The 24,485-nt window shown below is 45.6% G+C and overlaps 1 protein-coding gene across 11 annotated transcripts in view; it reads right to left on the bottom strand.

Annotated features, from left to right (window-relative positions):
• Positions 1-24,485, bottom strand: part of ncor1 (nuclear receptor corepressor 1) — a 404,095-nt gene that overhangs the window by 297,809 nt on the left and 81,801 nt on the right. For all 11 annotated transcript variants that reach the window (XM_041197143.1, XM_041197144.1, XM_041197133.1 and 8 more), the window contains exon 8: positions 10,372-10,424. In XM_041197143.1, coding sequence (XP_041053077.1) covers positions 10,372-10,424 — 53 coding nt within the window. The remainder of the gene's footprint in view (positions 1-10,371; positions 10,425-24,485) is intronic.

Below are 24,485 nucleotides of genomic sequence, written 5' to 3'. Positions count from 1 at the left end.
AAAAGGTGTGGCTATGGGTACCCGCATGGGCCCCAGCTATGCCTGTCTCTTTATGGGGTATGTGGAACATTCCTTGTTGCAGTCCTACTCCGGCCCCCTTTCACAACTCTTTCTCCGGTACATCGATGATTACTTCGGTGCCGCTTCATGCTCCCGTCGGGACTTGGAAAAATTTATTAATTTTGCTTCCAATCTCCACCCCTCCATCATTTTCACGTGGTCCATCTCTGACACTTCCCTTCCCTTCCTTGACCTCTCTGTCTCAATCTCTGGTGATAGACTGTCCACCAATATCCATTACAAACCTACCGACTCCCATAGCTACCTCGACTACAGCTCCTCGCACCCCGCTTCCTGTAAGGACTCCATCCCATTCTCTCAGTTCCTTCGCCTCCGTCGCATCTGTTCCGATGATGCTACCTTCAAAAACAGTTACTCTCACATTTCCTCCTTCTTCCTTAACCGAGGTTTTCCACCCACGGTCGATGACAGGGCCCTCAACCGTGTCCGGCCCATCTCCCGCGCATCCGCCCTCACGCCTTCTCCTCCCTCCCAGAAACATGATAGGGTCCCTTTTGTCCTCACTTATCACCCCACCAGCCTCCGCATTCAAAGGATCATCCTCCGCCATTTCCGCCAACTCCAGCATGATGCCACCACCCAACACATCTTCCCTTCACCCCCCCATCGGCATTCCGTAGGGATCGTTCCCTCCGGGACACCCTGGTCCACTCCTCCATCACCCCCTACTCCTCAACCCCCTCCTATGGCACCTCCCCATGCCCATACAAATGATGCAACACTTGCCCCTTCACTTCCTCTCTCCTCACCGTCAAAGGGCCCAAACACTCCTTTCAAGGGAAGCAGCATTTCACTTGCATTTCCCCTAACTTAGTCTACTGCATTTGTTGCTCCCAATGTGGTCTCCTCTACATTGGAGAGACCAAACGTAAACTGGGCGACCGCTTTGCAGAACACCTGCGGTCTGTCCGCAAGAATGACCCAAACCTCCCTGTCGCTTGCCATTTTAACACTCCACCCTGCTCTCTTGCCCACATGTCTGTCCTTGGCTTGCTGCATTGTTCCAGTGAAGCCCAACGCAAACTGGAGGAACAACACCTCATCTACCGACTAGGCACTTTACAGCCTTCCGGACTGAATATTGAATTCAACAACTTTAGGTCTTGAGCTCCCTCCTCCATCCCCACCCCCTTTCTGTTTCCCCCTTCCTTTTGTTTTTTTCCAATAAATTATATAGATTTTTCTTTTCCCACCTATTTCCATTATTTTTAAATATTTTTAAATCTTTTATGCTCCCCCCACCCCCACTAGAGCTATACCTTGAGTGCCCTACCATCCATTCTTAATTAGCACATTCATTTAGATGATATCACCAACTTTAACACCTATGTTGTTCTTTTGTTCTGTTGTTTGTGACATCTTTTGATGATCTGCTTCTATTACTGCTTGTTTGTCCCTACAACCACACCAACCCCCTCCACTTCTCTCTCTCTCCCCCCACCCAAACCCGCCCCCCCACACCTTAAACCAGCTTACATTTCACCCCTTTCTTGGACTCACTCAAGTTCTGTCGAAGGGTCATGAGGACTTGAAATGTCAACTCTTTTCTTCTCCGCCGATGCTGCCAGACCTGCTGAGTTTTTCCAGGTAATTCTGTTTTTGTTTGTGGATGTGGTGTCAATCAAGTGGGCTTCCTTGTCCTGGATAGTGTCAAGCTTCTTGAGTGTTGTGGGAGCTGCACTCAACCAGGCAAATGGGGAGTATTCCATCACACTCGTGACTTGTGCTTTGGGGAGTCAAAAGGTAAGTTACCTACCCTCAGGATTCCTAGCCTCTGACCTGCTCTTGTAGCCACAGTATTGATACGGCTAGTCCAGTTCAGTTTCTGCTCAATGGTAACTCCAAGGATGTTGATAGTGAGGAATTCAGCAATGGTTATGCCATTGAACATCGAGAAGAGATGATTAGATGCTCTCTTGTTGAAGAGGGTCATTGCCTGGCACTTGTGTGGCGTGAATGTTACTTGCCACTTGTCAGCCCAAGCCTGGATGTTGTCCAGGTCTTGCTGCATTTGGACCTCAACTGCTTCAGTATCTGAGAAGTTGCGAATGGTGCTGAATATTGACCAATTATTCGCAAACATCGCCACTTCTGATCTTATGATCGAAGAAAGGTCATTGATGAAGCAGCTGAAGATGGTTGGGCCGAGGGCACTACCCTGAGGAACTCCTGCAGTGATGTCCTGGAACTGAGATGATGGACCTCCAACAACCACAACCAGCTTCCTTTGCTCCAGTGGAGAGTTATCCTCCTGATTCCCATTGACTCCAGTACTGCTAGGGCTCCTAGAATCCACACTCGGTCAAATGCGGCCTTGATGTTAAGGGCTGTCACTCTCACCTCTGGACTTCAGCTCCATTGTCCATGTTTGAAGCAAGGCTGTAATGAGATCAAGAGCAGAGTGGCCTTGGCGGAATCCAAACTGGGCATCAGTGAGCAGGTTATTGCTAAGCAAGTGAAGATTGTTAACACTGTTGATAACCCCTTCCATTACTTTACTGATGATCGAGAGTAGACTGATGGAGCGGTAATTGGCTGGGTTGGATTTGTCCTGCTTTTTGTGTACAGGACATACCTGCACAATCTTCCACTTGTTAGGTAGATGCCAGTGTTGTAGCTGTATTGGAACAGCTTGGCTAGGGGCACAGCACGCTTTGGAGCACAAGTCTTCAGTACTATTGCTGGAATATTGCCAGGGCGCATATCCTTTGCAGTATCCACTGCCTTGAATCGATTCTTGATATCACATGGAGTGAATCGAATTGGCTGAACACTGGCATCTGTGATGCTGGGGACCTCTGAAGGCGGCCAAGGTGGATCATCCACTTGGCACTTCTGGCTGAAGATTATAACAAATGCTTCAGCCTTATCTTTTGCACTGATGTGCTGGGCTCCCTCATCATTGAGGATGGAAATATTTGTGGAGCCTCCTCCTCCAGTGAGTTGCTTAATTGTCCACCACCATTCACGGCTGGATGTGGCAGGACTGGGAGACAACACAGCAAGACCGTAGAGAATTATAAAGGAGCGAGCCTCAGGGAGAGCACAGCGAGATCAGAGAGAGATATAAAGGAGCAAGCCTGGGAGAGAGCACAGCAAAAACAGTCTGACTGATTGCATTATAAAGAAAATCACAGTGTGAGATCACAGGGAAGAGGTAAGTGATTGGATGGAGTGTATTTTTCTCTTCTCTTTCTAATCTAGGATATTTGTTTCAAATTAGGTGCTGGGGTTAGGATGTCAGTAAGTGAATTAATAAGATTATAAACATATAGCAGGTCCAGAGGTATTAATTAAGATTAATAGTTTAAACAGAGCACTAACTGGATTATTAAAGAGGGAAAATAGTTTTTTTTCATCAAGGATGAATATCTGAGATCTTTGTGCCTGCAATTTCTATGCCATGTAGGAATGTTAGATTAATTCACGTGTCTTGGCTAACCACATGTGTAGGGTGTGTCCAGCTGCTCCAGCTTGAGCTCAGAATTTCCGAGCTTGAGAGGCAGCTGGAATCACTCTGGACAGTCAAGGAGGAAGAGAGTTTCCTGGGTCCAGGAAGTGGTCACCCCACAGGCAGTAAGAGGTCAGGATAGTAGGTGGATGGCTAAGAAGAGTCAGGTAGTACAGGGGTCTTTGGGGAGCGTGCCACAGGTACTCAGTATTAGAGGCCGCAGGTAGTGATGATATCCTGAAGGAGAGAATCCCTGGCCATATCATCATGGGAAAGTGACACACTGGAGGGAACAGCAATGCATAGAAATTAAGCTGTTATCGGAGGTTCCATAGTGATGGGGTCAGACTGGCACTTCTGTAACCATCATTGTGAGTCCCGCATGCTGTGTTGCCTCCCTGGTAAAAGGACATCACAGAAAGGGTGCAGAATATTTTCTAGGAGGAAGTCACCCAGCCAAAATCTGTGATACATGTTGATACCAATGACAGAGAGCAGATATTGAGGCCCTACAATCAGATTTTCAGGAGCTAGAGAGGAAGATAAAAAGTAGGATCTCGAGGGTAGTATTCTCTGGATTACTCCCTGTGCTACACGTTAGCCACAGTAGAACTCGCAAGATAGGAAGGATCGATGCGTGGCTTGAAGCATGGTGCAGGAGGGAGGGCTTCAGATTCTTGGGGCATTGGCACCAGTTCTTGAGCATTGGCACCTGCATACAGGATGAGCTGCACCTCAACAGCAGTGGGACCAATGTCCTCAGGGAAAGGTTCACCAGTGTGGTTGGGGAGGATTTAAACTAAATTGCCAGGGGGGTGGTCACCAGCATATAGAAGTAGAAAAAAGGAAGAAGGTGCATAAAGTGAGTGTGTTGGACAGTACCAGAGAAGGAAGTAAAACCATATTAGATAGGAGCAGACCAAGGAGGATGACGAGGAATGCAAGGACAGGACTACAATGCATATATGCAAACAGACAAAGTGTGGTGAATAAGGTTGGTGAGCAACAAGCACAAATAGCAATGAGGGAATGTGTTGTCATGGCACTGATGGAAATGTGACTTAAAAATGGCGAGGATTGGGCACTTAATATTCAAGGATATAAAGTGTTCAGAAAAGATAGAGAAGGAAAAGGGGGAGGTGGAGTGGCCATACTGATTAGGGAAGACATTGTGCTTTTGGACAAAGGGATGTCCTGGAGGGGCCAAGGACAGAAAGTATTTGGTTAGAGCTGAGAAGCAAAAAAAAAGGTAAGATCGTGCTAATTGAGGTATTATATAGGCCTCCAAATCGTAAGAGAGAGGGGTAGAGGAGCAGATCTGCAGGGAAATCACAGAGATGTGCAAGAGCTATAGAGTGGTGAGATTGGGAGATTTTAATTACCCAAACATCAACTGGGATAACGTTCGAGTAAAAAGTAAGGAGGGGGAGGAATTTCTGAACTGTGATCAGAAGAACTTCGACTGCATGGTTTTCGGCACAACCAGGATAGAGGCATCGCTGGTTCTGGTGTAGGGAAATGAGGTGAGTCAAGTGGACCAAGTGTCGGTGGGAAACATTTGGGAGAAAGTGATCGTATCATAAGGTTTAGATTAGTAATGGAGAACAGCAAGGAACAATCTAAACTGGAACTTCTAAATTGGAAGAGGTCTAATTTCAATGGAATGAAAAAAGATCTAGCCAAGTTGAAATGGACGCAGAGACTGACAGGAAAAACTGTAATGGAACAATGGATGATCTTTAAGGAAGAAATGCTTCAAGTACAGGCTGGGTATGCCCCAACAGCGGCGAAAGGTAAGCGAGCCACAAACAGCACTCCTTGGATGACAAAGACGATAGAGATTAGGGTGAAACAAAAAGGAGAGGTTGGGGTTTTTGATGCATATCAGGCAAGTTCAAGTGAAATCCAGGTAAAATACAATAGATTAAGAGGAAAGTAAGACTGGCAAAGAGAGGGTATGCAAGTACAAGGGAAGCAAATCAGTAGAGGCAGTAGTGGAGGACAGAAGGTGCAGGGTGGAGCTTAAGAAAGCAATCAGGAGAGCAAAGAGGGGATATGAGAAAGCTCTGGCTGGTAAAAGTAGGGAAAATCCCAAGATATTCTATAAGCATATCAATGGGAAGAGGATAATCAGGGAAAGAGTAGGGCCCATTAGGGACCAAGGGGACAATCTATGGGTGGAGCCAGAGGACATTGCTAGAATGTTGAATGAATACTTCACATCCATCTTCACCCAAGAGAAAGAGGATGAAGGTATCGAACTCTGGGAGAGAGACTGCGAGATTCTTGAGCAAATTGATATAGAGAGTGACAAAGTATTGAGGGTGTTGGCAGGCTTAAAAGTGGACAAATCTCCAGGTCCAGATAATTTGTGTCCCAGGCTGCTGAGGGAAGCAAGGGAGCAGATCGCAGGGGCTCTGACCCAAATTTTTAATTCTTCTCTGGCCATAGGGAAGGTGCCAGAGGACTGAAGAACAGCTAATGTGGTTCCGCTATTTAAGAAGGGTTGTAGAGAGAAGCCAGGGAACTAAAGGCCAGTGAGTCTCACATCAGTGCTAGGGAAACAATTGGAGAAAATTCTGAAGGAGAGAATCTATCACCACTTGGAGAGGCAAGGTTTGATCAGGGATAGTCAGCATGGCTTTATCAGAGGGAGGTCATGCCTAACTAATTTGATTGAATGTTTTGAGGAGGTGACCAGATGCGTAGATGAGTTGATGTAGTTTATATGGATTTCAGCAAAGCCTTTGACAAGGTCCCACATGGGAGACTTATCAAGAAGGCAAATGCACAGGGTAATTTGATAAGGTGGATTCAAAGGTGGATTCAAAATTGGCTTAGTTGTAGGAGACAGAGGGTGATGACAGAAGGATGCTTTAGTGACTGGAAGCCAGTGTCCAGTGGCGTACCACAGGGACCTGTGCTGGGTCCCCTATTATTTGTCATTCTTATAAACGACGTAGATGACTACCCTATTTGGGGGGTAGGATTAGCAAGTTTGAGGATGACACAAAGATTGGCTGGGTGGTTAACAGTGAGGTTGAGTATCTTGGGCTACAGGAAGATATAGACGGGATGGACAAATGGGCAGATAAGTGGCAGATGGAATTTAACCCTGAAAAGTGTTACGTGATACACTTTGGAAGGAGTAATTTGGCAAGCAAGTATTCAATGAAAGGCATGACACTGGGAAGTTCTGAGGGACAAGGATCTTGGCATATGTATCCATAGATCTCTGAAGGTGGAGGGGCATGTTAGTGGGGTGGTGAAAAAGGCATATGGGACATTTGCCTTTATCAATCAAGGCATAGATTACAAAAGTAGGGAGGTCATGTTGGAGTTGTATAGAACCTTGGTGAGGCCACAGCTGGAGTACTGTGTGCAGTTCTGGTCGCCACATTGCAGGAAAGATGTGATTGCACTGGAGGGGGTGCAGAGGAGATTCACCAGGATATTGCATGGGATGAAACATTTAAGTTATGAAGAGAGGTTGGATAGACTTGGGTGTTTTCGTTGGAGCAGAGAAGACTGAGATGTGACCTGATCAAGGTGTACAAGATTATGAGGGGCATGGACAGGGTGGATAAGGAGCAGCTGTTCCCCTTAGTTGAAGGGTCAGTCACGAGGGGACATAAGTTCAAGGTGAGGGCAGGAGGTTTAGGGGGGATGTGAGGAAAAACTTTTTTGCCCAGAGGGCGGTGACGGTCTGGAATGCATTGCCTGGGGGGGTGGTGGAGGCGGTTGCCTCACATCCTTTAAAAAGTACCTGGATGAGCACTTGGCACGTCATAACATTCAAGGCTATGGGCCAAGTGCTGGTAAATGGGACTAGGTAGGTAGTTTAGATGTTTCTCACGTGTCGGTGCAGACTCGATGGGCCTAAGGGCCTCTTCTGCGATTCTGCGATATGAGAATAGAACGGCAGTCAACATAAAAGGAAACCCCAAAATCTTCCACCAGCATCTAATAGTAAGCAGGTAGTAAGAGGTGGAGTGAGTCTTATCAGGGGCAAGGGGGGTGATGTCTGCTTAGAGGCACGGGGCAAAGCTACAATACTCAATGAGTTCTTTGTTTTCGTATTTACTAAGGAAGAGGAATTTGACAAAGTTTCAGTAAAGCAGAGATATTGGAGGCAACGGATAGATTGAAAATTGAAAAGGGGCATACTGGAAAGTTGGCTATACTGTGAAGTCAACTGGCCCAGGTGGCATGCATGCCAGGTTCCTAAAGGAATGGGGGGGTGGAGATAGCAGAAGGGCTTGCCTTAAATTTTCAAGCTTCCCTAGATGTGGGGAGGTGCCAGATAATTGAGAATGGCAAATGTGGCACCCTTGTTCAAGAAAGGGTGCAAGGACAGTCATAGCAACTAAAGGCCTGTTAGTCTAATATCAGTGGTGGATAAGGTTTTGGAATAATAATTTGGGAAAAAAAGTCAACACGCATTTGGAGAGGTTTGAGTTAATTAAGCAAAGTCAGCACAGATTTGTAAAAGGCAGATTGTGCTTGACTAATTTAATTGAATTTTTGATTAAGTACCAGAGAAGGTTGATGAAGGGAATGCAGTGGATGCTGTCTATATGGATTTTAAGGGAGTGTTTGACAAGGTACCACATAAAAGGCTTTTTAACGATATTGAGGCTCATGCAATAGGAGCACCAGTGTGCAATTGCATAAAACATTGGCTTAAGGACATAAAGCAGTGAGTCTTGGCAGATGGTGCTTCTTAGGCTGGAAGGTGGTAGACAGTGGTTCCCCAAGGATTGGTGTTAAGGCCACTGATTTTTTTGCTGTATATAAATGACTTGGATCTTGGATTACAGGGTAAAATTTCAAAATTTGCTAATGATACCAAACTTGGAGGAGAAGCAAACAGTGAGGATAATATGAATTGCTTGCAACAGGTCATAGATAGGCTGGTAGAATGGGCAGGCAAGTGGCAGATGTAATTTAATACAGAGAAATGTGAGGTGATGTATTTTGGCAGAAGGAATAGGGAGAGGCAATATAGACTTGATGGCATAATTCTAAAACGTGTGCAAGAACAGAGTGGCCTGGGGGTTCATGCGCATCTGCTTTTGAAGTTGGCAGGAACATATTGAGAGAGTCGTTTGCAAAGCATATGGGGTTTTGGGCTTCATAAATTGAGTACAAAAGCAGAGAAGTTATGCTGAATAAAAACAAAAACAAAAATACCTGGAAAAACTCAGCAGGTCTGGCAGCATCGGTGGAGAAGAGCACAGTTGACGTTTTGAGTCCTCATGACCCTTCAACAGAACTGAAGTTATGCTGAACCTTTACAAAGCATTGATTAGACCCACTAGAGTGCTGCAAATAGTTCTGGTCACCATACTTTAGGATAGATGTGAAGGTCCTTGATGGGACCAGAGGAGATTTACCAGAATGGTTCCAGGGATGGGCGTTTTAGTCACAGCATTAGGTTGGAAAGGTTGGGGCTGTTCTCTTTGGAACAAAGGAGATTGAGGGGAGATTTGTTAGAGGTGTACTAGGTTATGACAGGCTTAAGTAGGGTAGACACAGAAAAGCTCTTCCCATTAGCTGGTGTACAAGGCCTACCGGAGCACAGATTTATGGTTTTCGGCAAAACATGAAGGGGAAATGTGCAAAAGAACTTTTTTGTGTAGTGAGTGGTAAGGACCTGGAACTTTCAGCACATGAGGGTAGTGGAAGCGGAGGCAATCAATGATTTCAAAAGGAATTTGAATGGGCACTGGAAAGAAATAAACTTGCTGGGCTACAGGGACTAAGTGGGGAAGTAGGACTAACTGGATTGCTTTGCAGGGAGCCGGCATAAACTCAAAGAGCCGAACGGCCTTCCGTGCCATAAATTACTGACTTTGTAATGTTTTCACTTGTGGGAAAGAGTTTAACTAGAGGCCATTATTTTAAGATGGTCAGCAAGAAATCTCAGTAGGGAATTCAGATGAAACTTCGTTACCTAGAGATTGGTGAGAATATGGAACTCGCTACCACAGGAAGTCGTTGAAGCAAATAGCATAGACACATTTAACAGGAAGCTAGACAAGTATTTGAAGAAGAAGTTATGATGATAGATTTAAATGAGGAGAGGTGGGAGAAGACACAAGTGGAGCATAAACGCCAGCATGGACCAGTTAGGCCAAATGGCCTGATTCTATTTATCCTATGTAATCCTATGTATCAGGGATTAGTTATATGATTCCTTAGTTAATAGAGGACGAATGACTGGGGACAAGTGACTGAGCAGACGTCATGGGAAGATTATACTGAAAAGATCACCAGTGCATCATTAAGAAACTGCATATGTTCGGTCTACACCCTCCACAGATTGAGCATCGTCTTCCTAGATTTCAGAGGTTTTTCTTTTTGTTTTGCAGATAATGAGTTTATAGTGAAGCCAGCCCAGCAAGAAGCATTAAAGATTGATTATTTTAAGGAAACATGCATCACACTCAACTCTGGTGTATAGCAGTATATCAGCCAAAGGCTGATAGCTTATTTCACTGTAAAAATAAATCTTTCATTTTATGATTTTGGTTTAGTTAGATTGGAATGGGCAGGGAGAAAATGGCTTGACAGACAGGCAGAGTTATTTTCATGAAGCTGGATAATTTGTGCAACTTCCTGAAATCTGCATATGAAAGTATCACATGCTACAACTATTCAAAAACAGGCTCATGAGATGATAGTAACTTTTCACAGGTCATTAGGAGCGTAACCCATTACTCACATCACGGAGCTATTTTCAGCAAGCTGGGTTCAGGGCAGCAAACCCCAGATCTTAATATTATTCAATCTCATTCATATCATACAGCACAGTAACCACAACAGATGTCACTCACGTTTTGATGTTTTCATGGTAAATCTTCGTATCTGATGGCTGGTTGTAAAGTGGCTGGAAAGGTAGAGATCAGTTGATTATATTTCAATGAACATTCATGATCAAAAGAAAATCAAAACAAAGTAATCCCTAGCCTAACAATCTCAGAATAAAAACCAAGAAATCATTCACATCTGCCTCAATCATTGTATAGACTGATCCACTTGAAAAACTGTCAAAAATTCATGTTCTGGCTTATAATGGGAACAGAGAACAAGTAAAATAAGCTCCCCTTCCCTGGAGGTTCAGAACTAGCACAATCTGCTAACTACAAATTGCTTAGTAATGGGTTTACCTATTGTTCTGTTTGCAAATAAAGGAAGTGATGCCTGAATTGGTGACTGACCTCTGTTCACCTGCAGACAATGTTCAGATCCAGCAAGCACCAACAGACAGAAGCTGGGGTTCATGGCCTGTGCTAAACTAGCTTACTCTACAACTCTTGCACTGTGTCACTGTGAGCCTGCAAGGCCTTACTGGTGTGCGGAGTGTCAGGTGATGCTGTCCCATCTCCCAAAGTAATTTTGTATTCTTTGAACTCTTCACAAGATCTTCACAAGTCTGTGCAGCATCTGCATATGCTACAAAGCGACTCAACATGAGCACTGGTTACTGAAAGAGTCACATAAAGACACGCACCTCAAATTCACCACACAGCATCCATAATTCCTTTGAAGGAAAATTCACATGGCAAACAGTAAGAGCTTACACCGAAACAAAAACAGAATTACCTGGAAAAACTCAGCAGGTCTGGCAGCATCGGTGGAGAAGAAAAGAGTTGACGTTTCGAGTCCTCATGACTCTTCGACAGAACTTGCGTTCGAGTCCAAGAAAGAGTTGAAATATAAGCTGGTTTAAGGTGTGTGTGTGGGGGGCGGAGAGATAGAGAGACAAAGAGGTGGGGGGGGGGGGTGTGGTTGTAGGGACAAACAAGCAGTGATAGAAGCAGATCATCAACTGATGTCAACGACAATAGTACAATAGAACACATAGGTGTTAAAATTAAAGTTGGTGATATTATCTAAACGAATGTGCTAATTAAGAATGGATGGTAGGGCACTCAAGGTATAGCTCTAGTGGGTTTTTTTTTATATAATGGAAATAGGTGGGAAAAGGAAAATCTTTATAATTTATTGGAAAAAAAAGGGAAGGGGGAAACAGAAAGGGGGTGGGGATGGGGGAGGGAGCTTACGACCTAAAGTTGTTGAATTCAATATTCAGTCCGGAAGGCTGTAAAGTCCCTAGTCGGAAGATGAGGTGTTGTTCCTCCAGTTTGCGTTGGGCTTCACTGGAACAATGCAGCAAGCCAAGGACAGACATGTGGGCAAGAGAGCAGGGTGGAGTGTTGAAATGGCAAGCGACAGGGAGGTTTGGGTCATTCTTGCGGACAGACCGCAGGTGTTCTGCAAAGCGGTCGCCCAGTTTACGTTTGGTCTCTCCAATGTAGAGGAGACCACATTGGGAGCAACGAATGCAGTAGACTAAGTTGGGGGAAATGCAAGTGAAATGCTGCTTCACTTGAAAGGAGTGTTTGGGACCTTGGACGGTGAGGAGAGAGGAAGTGAAGGGGCAGGTGTTGCATCTTTTGCGTGGGCATGGGGTGGTGCCATAAGAGGGGGTTGAGGAGTAGGTGATGGAGGAGTGGACCAGGGTGTCCCGGAGGGAGCGATCCCTACGGAATGCCGATAAGGGAGGTGAAGGGAAGATGTGTTTGGTGGTGGCATCATGCTGGAGTTGGCGGAAATGGCGGAGGATGATCCTTTGAATGCGGAGGCTGGTGGGGTGATAAGTGAGGACAAGGGGGACCCTATCATGTTTCTGGGAGGGAGGAGAAGGCGTGAGGGCGGATGCGCGGGAGATGGGCCGGACACGGTTGAGGGCCCTGTCAACGACCGTGGGTGGAAAACCTCGGTTAAGGAAGAAGGAGGACATGTCAGAGGAACTGTTTTTGAATGTAGCATCATCGGAACAGATGCGACGGAGGTGAAGGAACTGAGAGAATGGGATGGAGTCCTTACAGGAAGCGGGGTGTGAGGAGCTGTAGTCGAGATAGCTGTGGGAGTCGGTGGGTTTGTAATGGATATTGGTGGACAGTCTATCACCAGAGATTGAGACAGAGAGGTCAAGCAAGGGAAGGGAAGTGTCAGAGATGGACCACGTGAAAATGATGGAGGGGTGGAGATTGGAAGCAAAATTAATAAATTTTTCCAAGTCCTGACGAGAGCATGAAGCGGCACCGAAGTAATCATCGATGTACCGGAGAAAGAGTTGTGGAAGGGGGCCGGAGTAGGACTGCAACAAGGAATGTTCCACATACCCCATAAAGAGACAGGCATAGCTGGGGCCCATGCGGGTACCCATAGCCACACCTTTTATTTGGAGGAAGTGAGAGGAGTTGAAGGAGAAATTGTTCAGTGTGAGAACAAGTTCAGCCAGACGGAGGAGAGTAGTGGTGGATGGGGATTGTTCGGGCCTCTGTTCGAGGAAGAAGCTAAGGGCCCTCAGACCATCCTGGTGGGGGATGGAGGTGTAGAGGGATTGGACGTCCATGGTGAAGAGGAAGCGGTTGGGGCCAGGGAACTGGAAATTGTTGATGTGACGTAAGGTGTCAGAGGAATCACGGATGTAGGTGGGAAGGGACTGGACAAGGGGAGAGAGAAGGGAGTCAAGATAACGAGAAATGAGTTCTGTGGGACAGGAACAAGCTGAGACGATCGGTCTACCGGGGCAGTTCTGTTTGTGGATTTTGGGTAGGAGATAGAAGCGGGCCGTCCGAGGTTGGGAGACTATCAGGTTGGAAGCTGTGGGAGGGAGATCCCCAGAGGAGATGAGGTCAGTGACAGTCCTGGAAACAATGGCTTGATGTTCAGTGGTGGGGTCATGGTCCAGGGAGAGGTAGGGGGAAGTGTCTGCGAGTTGACGCTCAGCCTCCGCGAGGTAGAGGTCAGTGCGCCAGACAACAACAGCACCACCCTTGTCAGCGGGTTTGATGACAATGTCAGCGTTGGACCTGAGAGAATGGAGTGCAGCAAGTTCAGAGAGAGACAGGTTAGAATGGGTGAGAGGAGCAGAGAAATTGAGACGACTAATGTCGCGCCGACAGTTCTCAATGAAAAGATCAAGAGAAGGTAAGAATCCAGAGGGAGGGGTCCAGGTGGAGGGAGAATATTGGAGATGGGTAAAAGGATCCGTTGAACTGGGAGAGGACTCCTGCCCAAAGAAGTGAGCCCGGAGACGAAGACCGCGGAAGAAGAGTTCAGCATCATGCCGAGCCCGAAATTCATTGAGGTGAGGGCGTAAGGGTATGAAACTAAGTCCTTTGCTGAGCACTGAACGTTCAGCATCGGAGAGGGGAAGGTCAGGGGGTATAGTGAATACATGGCTGGGGTTGGGATTGGAAGAAAGGGTGGGGACGGAGGAACAGGCAGAGGTGGAGGGCCCTAGATGGGTGTTGGTGTCAATGAGTTGTTGCAGCTTGCGTTCCTTAGCACTTGAGAGAAAGAGAAAAAGTTTCTTGTTGAGGCGTCGGATGAGCCGAAGGATAAAATGAAACTGGGGGCACGCGCAGCTTTGAAAAAGGGTACGGCGGTGCTGCTGGAGGGAGAGGTCGAGTGTGTTCATATGGCGGCACATGGCACTGAGTGTGGATTTCAGAATGTGACGGGAACAGCAGTCCGAGAAACGTTTTATGTCCCGGAGATACCTGTAGTCTTGGGTGGGTTCGAAACATGAGGGGTGGAATTTCAGTTGAAATCCACGTGGAGTAAGTCGGAGATGGAGACAGTCACTGAGAAAGGAGATATGGCTGTGAAAGCGGGTTTTAGTAAACACCTTGTCAAACACTAGGAGGGAAATGGAAAGCAAGGAAGGTGAGCAAGACAACAGAGAGATACGGAAATCTTGTCGCAAAGAGGAACAGAACTTCTTCAAGGAGGTAGGCATTTCTTGAAGAGCAGTGGCAGTCAATTAAACACAGAGATAAAAACAAAAAAACTGCGGATGCTGGAAATCCAAAACAAAAACAGAATTACCTGGAAAAACTCAGCAGGTCTGGCAGCATCGGCGGAGAAGAAAAGAGTTGACGTTTCGAGTCCTCATGACTCTTCGACAGAACTTGCGTTCGAGTCCAAGAAAGAGTTGAAATATAAGCTGGTTTAAGGTGTGTGTGTGGGGGGCGGAGAGATAGAGAGACAAAGAGGTGGGGGGGGGGGGGGGGGGGGGGGGGGGTGTGGTTGTAGGGACAAACAAGCAGTGATAGAAGCAGATCATCAAAAGATGTCAACGACAATAGTACAATAGAACACATAGGTGTTAAAATTAAAGTTGGTGATATTATCTAAACGAATGTGCTAATTAAGAATGGATGGTAGGGCACTCAAGGTATAGCTCTAGTGGGGTTTTTTTTTATATAATGGAAATAGGTGGGAAAAGGAAAATCTTTATAACTTATTGGAAAAAAAAGGGAAGGGGGAAACAGAAAGGGGGTGGGGATGGGGGAGGGAGCTTACGACCTAAAGTTGTTGAATTCAATATTCGCGGAGGCTGAGCGTCAACTCGCAGACACTTCCTCCTACCTCTCCCTGGACCATGACCCCACCACTGAACATCAAGCAATTGTTTCCAGGACTGTCACTGACCTCATCTCCTCTGGGGATCTCCCTCCCACAGCTTCCAACCTGATAGTCTCCCAACTTCGGACGGCCCGCTTCTATCTCCTACCCAAAATCCACAAACAGAACTGCCCCGGTAGACCGATCGTCTCAGCTTGTTCCTGTCCCACAGAACTCATTTCTCGTTATCTTGACTCCCTTCTCTCTCCCCTTGTCCAGTCCCTTCCCACCTACATCCGTGATTCCTCTGACACCTTACGTCACATCAACAATTTCCAGTTCCCTGGCCCCAACCGCTTCCTCTTCACCATGGACGTCCAATCCCTCTACACCTCCATCCCCCACCAGGATGGTCTGAGGGCCCTTAGCTTCTTCCTCGAACAGAGGCCCGAACAATCCCCATCCACCACTACTCTCCTCCGTCTGGCTGAACTTGTTCTCACACTGAACAATTTCTCCTTCAACTCCTCTCACTTCCTCCAAATAAAAGGTGTGGCTATGGGTACCCGCATGGGCCCCAGCTATGCCTGTCTCTTTATGGGGTATGTGGAACATTCCTTGTTCCAGTCCTACTCCGGCCCCCTTCCACAACTCTTTCTCCGGTACATCGATGATTACTTCGGTGTCGCTTCATGCTCTCGTCAGGACTTGGAAAAATTTATTAATTTTGCTTCCAATCTCCACCCCTCCATCATTTTCACGTGGTCCATCTCTGACACTTCCCTTCCCTTGCTTGACCTCTCTGTCTCAATCTCTGGTGATAGACTGTCCACCAATATCCATTACAAACCCACCGACTCCCACAGCTATCTCGACTACAGCTCCTCACACCCCGCTTCCTGTAAGGACTCCATCCCATTCTCTCAGTTCCTTCGCCTCCGTCGCATCTGTTCCGATGATGCTACATTCAAAAACAGTTACTCTGACATGTCCTCCTTCTTCCTTAACCGAGGTTTTCCACCCACGGTCGTTGACAGGGCCCTCAACCGTGTCCGGCCCATCTCCCGCGCATCCGCCCTCACGCCTTCTCCTCCCTCCCAGAAACATGATAGGGTCCCCCTTGTCCTCACTTATCACCCCACCAGCCTCCGCATTCAAAGGATCATCCTCCGCCATTTCCGCCAACTCCAGCATGATGCCACCACCAAACACATCTTCCCTTCACCCCCCTTATCGGCATTCCGTAGGGATCGCTCCCTCCGGGACACCCTGGTCCACTCCTCCATCACCCCCTACTCCTCAACCCCCTCCTATGGCACCACCCCATGCCCACGCAAAAGATGCAACACCTGCCCCTTCACTTCCTCTCTCCTCACCGTCCAAGGTCCTAAACACTCCTTTCAAGTGAAGCAGCATTTCACTTGCATTTCCCCCAACTTAGTCTACTGCATTCGTTGCTCCCAATGTGGTCTCCTCTACATTGGAGAGACCAAACGTAAACTGGGCGACCGCTTTGCAGAACACCTGCGGTCTGTCCGCAAGAATGACCCAAACCTCCCTGTCGCTTGCCATTTCAACACTCCACCCTGCTCTCTTGCCCACATGTCTGTCCTTGGCTTGCTGCATTGTTCCAGTGAAGCCCAACGCAAACTGGAGGAACAACACCTCATCTTCCGACTAGGGACTTTACAGCCTTCCGGACTGAATATTGAATTCAACAACTTTAGGTCGTAAGCTCCCTCCCCCATCCCCACCCCCTTTCTGTTTCCCCCTTCCCTTTTTTTTCCAATAAATTATAAAGATTTTCCTTTTCCCACCTATTTCCATTATATAAAAAAAAAACCCCACTAGAGCTATACCTTGAGTGCCCTACCATCCATTCTTAATTAGCACATTCGTTTAGATAATATCACCAACTTTAATTTTAACACCTATGTGTTCTATTGTACTATTGTCGTTGACATCTTTTGATGATCTGCTTCTATCACTGCTTGTTTGTCCCTACAACCACACCCCCCCCCCTCCACCTCTTTGTCTCTCTATCTCTCCGCCCCCCACACACACACCTTAAACCAGCTTATATTTCAACTCTTTCTTGGACTCGAACGCAAGTTCTGTCGAAGAGTCATGAGGACTCGAAACGTCAACTCTTTTCTTCTCCGCCAATGCTGCCAGACCTGCTGAGTTTTTCCAGGTAATTCTGTTTTTGTTTTGGATTTCCAGCATCCGCAGTTTTTTTGTTTTTACATAAGAGCTTACACCGATCCTGACTGGTAAACTTAACAGAACATGCTTTGAAACTGGAGGTCAATGACATGATTAAAAAAAACTGAAAACTGGAAACTCAGGAAAACCTTTGGAGAAAGATTATTTACTTAATCTAACTTTAACCACCATATTATATAAACAGGAGCTGTATTCAGGATAGAAAGTGAGGTACGCCAACAGCAGACTGCCATTTATACCACAGCTGAGGCGATTACCAGGTGTACTGTGCCTGTTCAGATGATGGGAAATCCAGTTTCTACAGAGATCTTGGCAGAGACAGTTACATTAAAAGGTTTGGAAAAGGATCCAAAATTAAAAGGCTTAAAAAGAAAAGAAAGTCATTACAAATATTTTATTGAGTTCTGGGTAAGTGATAGTGAACTAGTTATTCAGAGCTAGGAATGACCAAGTAATTGTATGAAACAGCGCAAGTGAAGAGGCAGTCAAGAGTGTGAAAACTGCGCGAGAGGAGAGGCAGTCAGGAGTGTGAAAAAATGCGAGAGGGGAGGCAGTTGAGAGATTGAAAACAGTGCAAGTGGAGAGACAGTCAGGAGTGTGAAAACAGCACAAGGGGGGAGAGTCAGGAGACTGAAAACAGTGCGAGAGGAGAGACAGTCGAGAGATTGAAATCAGTGCAAGAGGAGATACAGTCGAGAATGTGAAAACAGTGTGAGTGGAGAGGCAGTCGCATGATTGAAAACAGCGCAAGAGGAGAGACAGTTGGGCGATTGAAAACAGAACGAGAGGAGAGGCAGTTGGGCGGTTGAAAACAGCGCAAGAGGAGAGGCAGTTGAGAGTGCTAAAACAGTGCGAGTCCTAAAACACAGCTGTGTAATTAAGAAACGCATAGCTTTTTGTTGTATTTATGGTTGGTACTAGCATTTAATACGCACAGTAAATTGTAGTATAAATGGGAATTATTCTAAATTAATTAAGAAAATATTTAAAATAAATTAGTAAATAAATACTGTAGTAAACGCTTAATGTAAAGTTTAAGGTATGTCACTGCAGCTCGCCATGTGGGTTGTGCATCCTGCAGTCGTGCAGGCACAAAGTGCCCTCAGGAAATGTCACCAGCTGCAGAAACTTGACCTTTGAGTTGCGGAGTGTGAGCAGCGGCTGGAGTCTCAGTGATGCATCTGCGAGGCTGAGGATTACATGGATTGCACATTTAGAGAGGTGGTCACACCACAAACTAAGAAATACACAGGCAGAGAGGGAATAGATGATCGCCACAGTATCTAAGAGAAACAGGCAGGGAGTGCAAGAATCCCCTGAGGCTACTTCGCTCTCTAACCACTTTTCCGTTTTGGAATCTGGTGAGTGCAATGGTTCCTCAGAGGACTGTAGCAACAGCCAAGTCCATGGCACCACAGGTGTCTCAGCTGCATAGGAGGGGAGAAGGAAGAGTGGAAGTGCTACAATAGTAGGGCTTGATTCCATAGTTAGGGGAGCAGTCAGGCATATCTGTGGCCGTAGGCATGACTTCAGGATGGTATGTTGCCTCCCTGCTGCCAGGATGTTCAGGACATTCTTCTGGGGGAGGGTGAGCAGCCAGAGATCGTGGTCCACATTAGGGCCAATGACATAGGCAGGAAAAGGATGAGGTGCTGAAAGCAGATTTTAGGGAGTTAAGGAGGGAATTAAAAAGCAGGACCTCAAGAGCAGTAATCTCAGGATTATTCCCTGTGTTAAGGAGAATAAGAATAGGAAGATTGAACAGTTCAACAAGTGGCTGGAGGAATGAAGTAGGAGGGAGGACTTTAGATTTTTGAGGCATTGGGACCGGTTCTGGAGTGGATGGGGCCTGTACAAGAAGGATGGGTTACACCTTAACAGGACTGGGACTAATGTCCTCACTGGGAGGTTTGCTAGTGCTGTTGGGGAGGGTTTAAACTAGATTGACAGGGGGATGGGAACCTGGGGGGAAATTAAGAGTGGAGAGGAGAATAACTGGCAGTGAGAAGTAGAGAAGTATCAACTGATGATAAGGATATATCAGAGAGTAGTATCAAGGTAGGTGGAATATTTGGAAAGTTTGAGAGAATTAGAGTAGTCACGAGATGGAGTCAGAATAAGGGGGAAAGTAAAAAAGCCTAAATCAGGGCTAATGTGCATGTCTGTGAATGCACGGAATGTGGTTAATAAGATTGGTGAACTGCAGGCACAGGTTGACAAATGGAATTATGATATTATTGCTACAACAGAGACCTGGCTCAAAGAAGGGCAAGACATGGCATTAAATTTCCTGGGTACAAGCTTTTTTAGGAGAGACAGGAAAGGAAGAAAAGGGAGAGGGAATGGCAATATTGGTTAAAGATGGCATTATAGTAATGGAGAGATGTTCCAAAGGGGTCAAGGATGGAATCGCTCTGGCTAGAGGTAGGAAACGAGAAAAGTGCAATAACATTGATCGGTGTAGTATACAGACCACCAACTAGTTGAAGGGATGTGGAGAAACAAATTTGCAAAGAAATTACAGAGTGGTACAAGAATTATAGATTAATCATAATGGGGGATTTCAATTATCCAAATATAGACTGGGATACTAATAGCACAAAGGGACAAGAGAGGTGACAGTTCCTGGAATGTGTTCAAGATGATTTTCTGCAGCAGTATGTTTCCAGTCCAATGAGAGGACATGCATTTTTGGGCCTGGTTCTGGGGAATGAATTGGCGCAAGTGGATCAAATGTTAGTGGGAAACCCTCAAGGGGACAGTGATCATCGTATCATAAGGTTTAGGTTGGTCATGAAAAAGGACAGGGCACAATCCAGAGCAGGGATAATCAATTGGGGGAAATCCAACTTCGACGGGATGAGAATGCATCTGAGTCAAGTGAGTTGGGATCAAATGTTGGCAGAAAAGACAGCAGCTGAACAATGGGCCACCTTCAAGGAAAAAGGATTGCAGGCAATGTCAAGGTATATTCCACTGAAGGGAAAAGGTAGGACAAATAAATCCAGAGCACCCTGGATGATAAGAGATGAGATGGAGCTAAAGAAGTGCATGTACAACAGATGTCAGGCAGAAAATACAATGGAGTCAGCCTGAATATAGAAGGGCCAGAGGGGAAGTGAAGAAACTAATAAGAAAAGCAAGGAGAGAGCATGAAAAGAGGCTGGCAGCAAACATAAAAGGGAATTCCAAGGTCTTCTATGAGTATGTAAATAATTAAAGGACGGTAAAAGAAAGAGTAGGGCCAATTAGGGACAAAAAAGGGGACTCGCATGTGGAAGCTGGAGAAATAGCGGAGCTATTGAATGAGTATTTTGCATCTATCTTTACAAAGGAAGATGATGCTTCCCACAGTCAGATGAGAGAGGACGTAACTCGTACGCTAAAAGAATTTACAATTGAGAAGGAGGTGGTGTCAGAACGGCTATCTTTGCTTAAAATAGATAAAAGTACCAGGACCGGATGAGATGCATCCAAGGATACTGAGGGAAGTGAGAGAGGAAATTGCAGAGGCACTGGTGATAATCTTCCAGTCTTGCTTAGACACAGGGGAGGTGCCAGAGGGCTGGAGAATTGCGAATGCTACATCCTTGTTCAAAAAGTGGTGCAAGGATAAAGCCGGCAACTACAGGCCAGTCAGTTTGACCTCAGTGGCAGGGGGATTTCTGGAAACTACAATTTGGGATAAAATCAATAGTTACCTAACAAGTGCAGGATAATCAAGGAAAGCCAGCATGGAATCATTAAGGGAAAATCATGGAGTTTTTTTGAGAAGGTTGATAAAGGAAAAGCTGGTGATATGGCGTATACGGATTTTCAAATGGCATTTGATACAGTGCCGCACAACAAACTTGTGAGCATAACTCTAGGTCATATAATAAAAGGGAAAGTAGGCACTCGGATAAGAAATTGGCTGAGTGACAGGAAACAGAGTGTAATGATAAATGGTTGTTTTTCAAATTGGAGGAAGGTTTGTAGTGGAGCTCCCCAGGCGTCAGTGCTGGGACCCTTGTTCTTCCTGATATATATTAATGACCTAGACCATGGTGTGCAGGGCATGATTTCAAAATTTTCAGATGATACAAAGATCGGAAATGTTGTCAACTGTGATGAGGATAGTCTTGAATTTCAAAAGGACAGACGTCTTGGTGGATTGGGCAGACAAGTGGCAGATGAAGTAACATGCAGACAATTGTGAGGTGATCCGTTTTGGCAAGAAGAATATAGTGAGACAGTATAAAATAAAGAGAGAAACTCTAAAGGAGCTGCAGGAATACAGGGACCTCAGTGTACATGTACATAGGTCATTAAAGATGGCAGGACATGCTGAGAGAGCAGTGAATAAAGCCTAAAGTATCTTAGGCTTTATTAATAAGGGCATTGAGTACAGGAGTAAGGGGGTCATGTTGAACTTGTATAAGACAATAGTAAGGCCTCATCTGGAGTACTGTGTCCAGTTCTGGGCACCATACTTGAAGAAGGATGTGATGGCACTGGAGAGAGTACAGAGGAGATTCACAAGAAAGATTCCAGGGATAAAGAACTGTAGCTATGAGGATAGATTAGAGAGGTTGGGACTGTTTTCCATGAAGAAAAGAAGGCTGAGAGGTGACCTGATTGAAGTATTCAAGATCCTGAGAGGTATGGACAGGAAAAATGGTGAGAAACTGTTCCCACTCAAGAGAACATCAAGAGCTAGAGGGCACAGACTCAAAATAATTGGCAAAAGGAGTAAAGGTGATGTAAAAAAAAAATTTCACTCAGAGGGTGGTTGGAGTCTAGAACAAACTTCCTAAAAGGGTGGTGGAGGCAGGTTCAATCGTGGTATTCAAAAGGGAATTGATTGCTACCTGAAAAGAGAGAATGTGCAAGGTTACGAGGATAAAGCAGGAGATGGGGCCAGGTGGAATGCTCTTTCAGAGACCCAGTGCAGACTAGATGGGTCGAATGGCCTCCTTTGCACTGTAACGATACTGTGATACTGTAATTTAGCTTTAGCCCACCATTTACAAAACTGTGGCTATGTGTAATCTTTGTTTTACAATGAAGTCTGAAAAGAGTACCCACCAATTGGATTTACAGTACTTAAAAAACACACACAACACAACAATCCCAACTGCAAGCTCTGATGAAAGGTTTACATCGAAAGTTTGATTTATCTTTTCTCTTTCAAGATGTTTTAATTTTCTTTAATATATTTGTTCTTATAATGTGGGCGAGATTAGCAAAGCAGAATTTACTCCCCATCCCTAGTCATCCTGAGAAGATAATGGTGAGCCTTCGCCTTCAATGATTTGGTTCTGTAGTGATTGCTTGGCTTGCTATGCCACTTTAGAAGGCAACAACACGACGGTTTATTGTGAGATGTGTCGGATAAACTAGGCATGGGTGGCAGATTCCCTTTCCTTAAAGGACTTCAGTCATTCAGCAACTTTAATGGTCCACTTTCCTGGCATAGCACAAAATACTGGATTTATTGATAGTCGTGCTCAAAAAAGTGACATGTCTAAGCTTTTCATCTTGCATTCATCAGGACACTCGCAAGAATACCAATATAAGTGGGAAAACAACAATTTATACTCTATGTGAAGAGGGTGCAAGACAAAAAGCTTAGACATGCCTCTTTTTTCAGCAATACTCTAGATTTACTGAATTCAATTTTCCACTCAAACTGTGCCACTCGGCCCATACCAGAACCACCAGCTAATTGTATCCACAACGTTAATGTCTGCAGAGGTTTGTATGCCTCCTTGGGGCGGACGCCGTCATCTACGTTGTGTACAATGATCAAAGGATAAACAACAAGGTATAATAGCAATACTGAATCCTTCATTTCACACAGCTTAAGCGAGCAGAAGGCTGTGAGTCCTATTCTGAAGAGAGAATGATTTGGCAGAAGAGGTCGCCATTTGGCCTAACCTGTCTGTGATGGTCTATCGACTCCAACTATGGCCCAGAACAGTTCTGGAAGCCTCGCTTAAGCACCTGCCTCCTTTCTCATTTCTTGTCCTAATCCTAATCTCTTTCTTCATCAGTTTTCTCGAATTGTCTCCCAAAGACAACAACTCTTTTCTGAGGTGTTGTTCCCCATGGTCACTGTGTACCCTTTGTTATTTTATACTGTCAAATAGTGAGCGCAAATGAGATATTCAACTCTAGAAGCATCACAGCCAGATCAATCCTGTCTTTCCTTGATAGAATACATACGTGCTGTCGAGTGGATCACTATTGGAAACCATGGGCAATTTTTCCCTGTTCTTGCCTAGGAGCACTGTGGCCTATTCTGCCACTCCCCATTGCCACTGAGATCAGTCAACTCAGCACAGGCAGGAAAGCAAGCCTGCTTACACATAAAATTAGGAGCCACCAGTCCATTCAGGATCCATTCCATTCCGATGTTAACAGTTTTACTGCCTACCTATAAACAGTTTTTGATTGCTGTAGAAATTTTGGAAATATAACAGCGAAGACATAGTTGAAGAAGGGTGGGAGGAGACTTGTGTGAAGCATAATCACTGGCATGAATCTGTTGGGCTGAATTGCCAGTTTCTGTGCAGTAAATTCTATGCACGTGCCTGTAGTAATTAGATAGATAGCTTCCAATATAAGCAGCTCCAAAGTCAGACCAATATCCATCAGCACTCTGTGTTATTAAGAGAGAGACCTGTACTTGCCAGTACTATACCCCAGTGTAGGCAGCATCAGTCCTGTCCACACCAGCACTGTTCCCCAGTGTTATTCAATGTGCAGATTTGGCCTCCATAGCTAAGGAAGAATATATTTGCACTGCAAATGATACAGCAAAGGTTCAAAAGGTTGGTCTCTCAGATGAAAGAGTTGTCCTATGATGAGAGGCTGAGTAAATTAGGTCTATATTCTCTACAGTTTTGAAGGATGAGAGGTGATCTCATACAAAATTCTCAAGGGGCTTGATAGGATAGACACTGGGGGGTTGTTTCCCCTGAATGGGGAATTTAGAACATGGGGATACAGCCTCGAGATAAGAGGCTAATCATTGAGAACATAAGAAATAGGAGCAGGAGTAGGCCATTCGGCCCTTTAAGCCTGTCCCGCCATTCAATAAGATCATGGCTGATCTGCCCCAGGCCTCAACTCTTCTTCTGTGCCAGCTCCTCATAGCCCTCAACTCCCCGATATTTCAAAAATCTATCTACCTCCCCTTTAAATACTTTCAGTGATCTAACCTCCACAACTCTCTGGGGTCGAGAATTCCAGACATTCACTACCCTCTGAGAGAAGAAATTCCTTCACATCTCAGTTTTAAATGAGTGTCCGCTTA

This window comes from Carcharodon carcharias, chromosome 10 (genome assembly GCF_017639515.1).
Source record: "Carcharodon carcharias isolate sCarCar2 chromosome 10, sCarCar2.pri, whole genome shotgun sequence".
Lineage (NCBI taxonomy): Eukaryota > Metazoa > Chordata > Chondrichthyes > Lamniformes > Lamnidae > Carcharodon > Carcharodon carcharias.
Note: the sequence above shows the minus strand (reverse complement) of the source record. Positions and strands in the feature narration are given on the sequence as shown.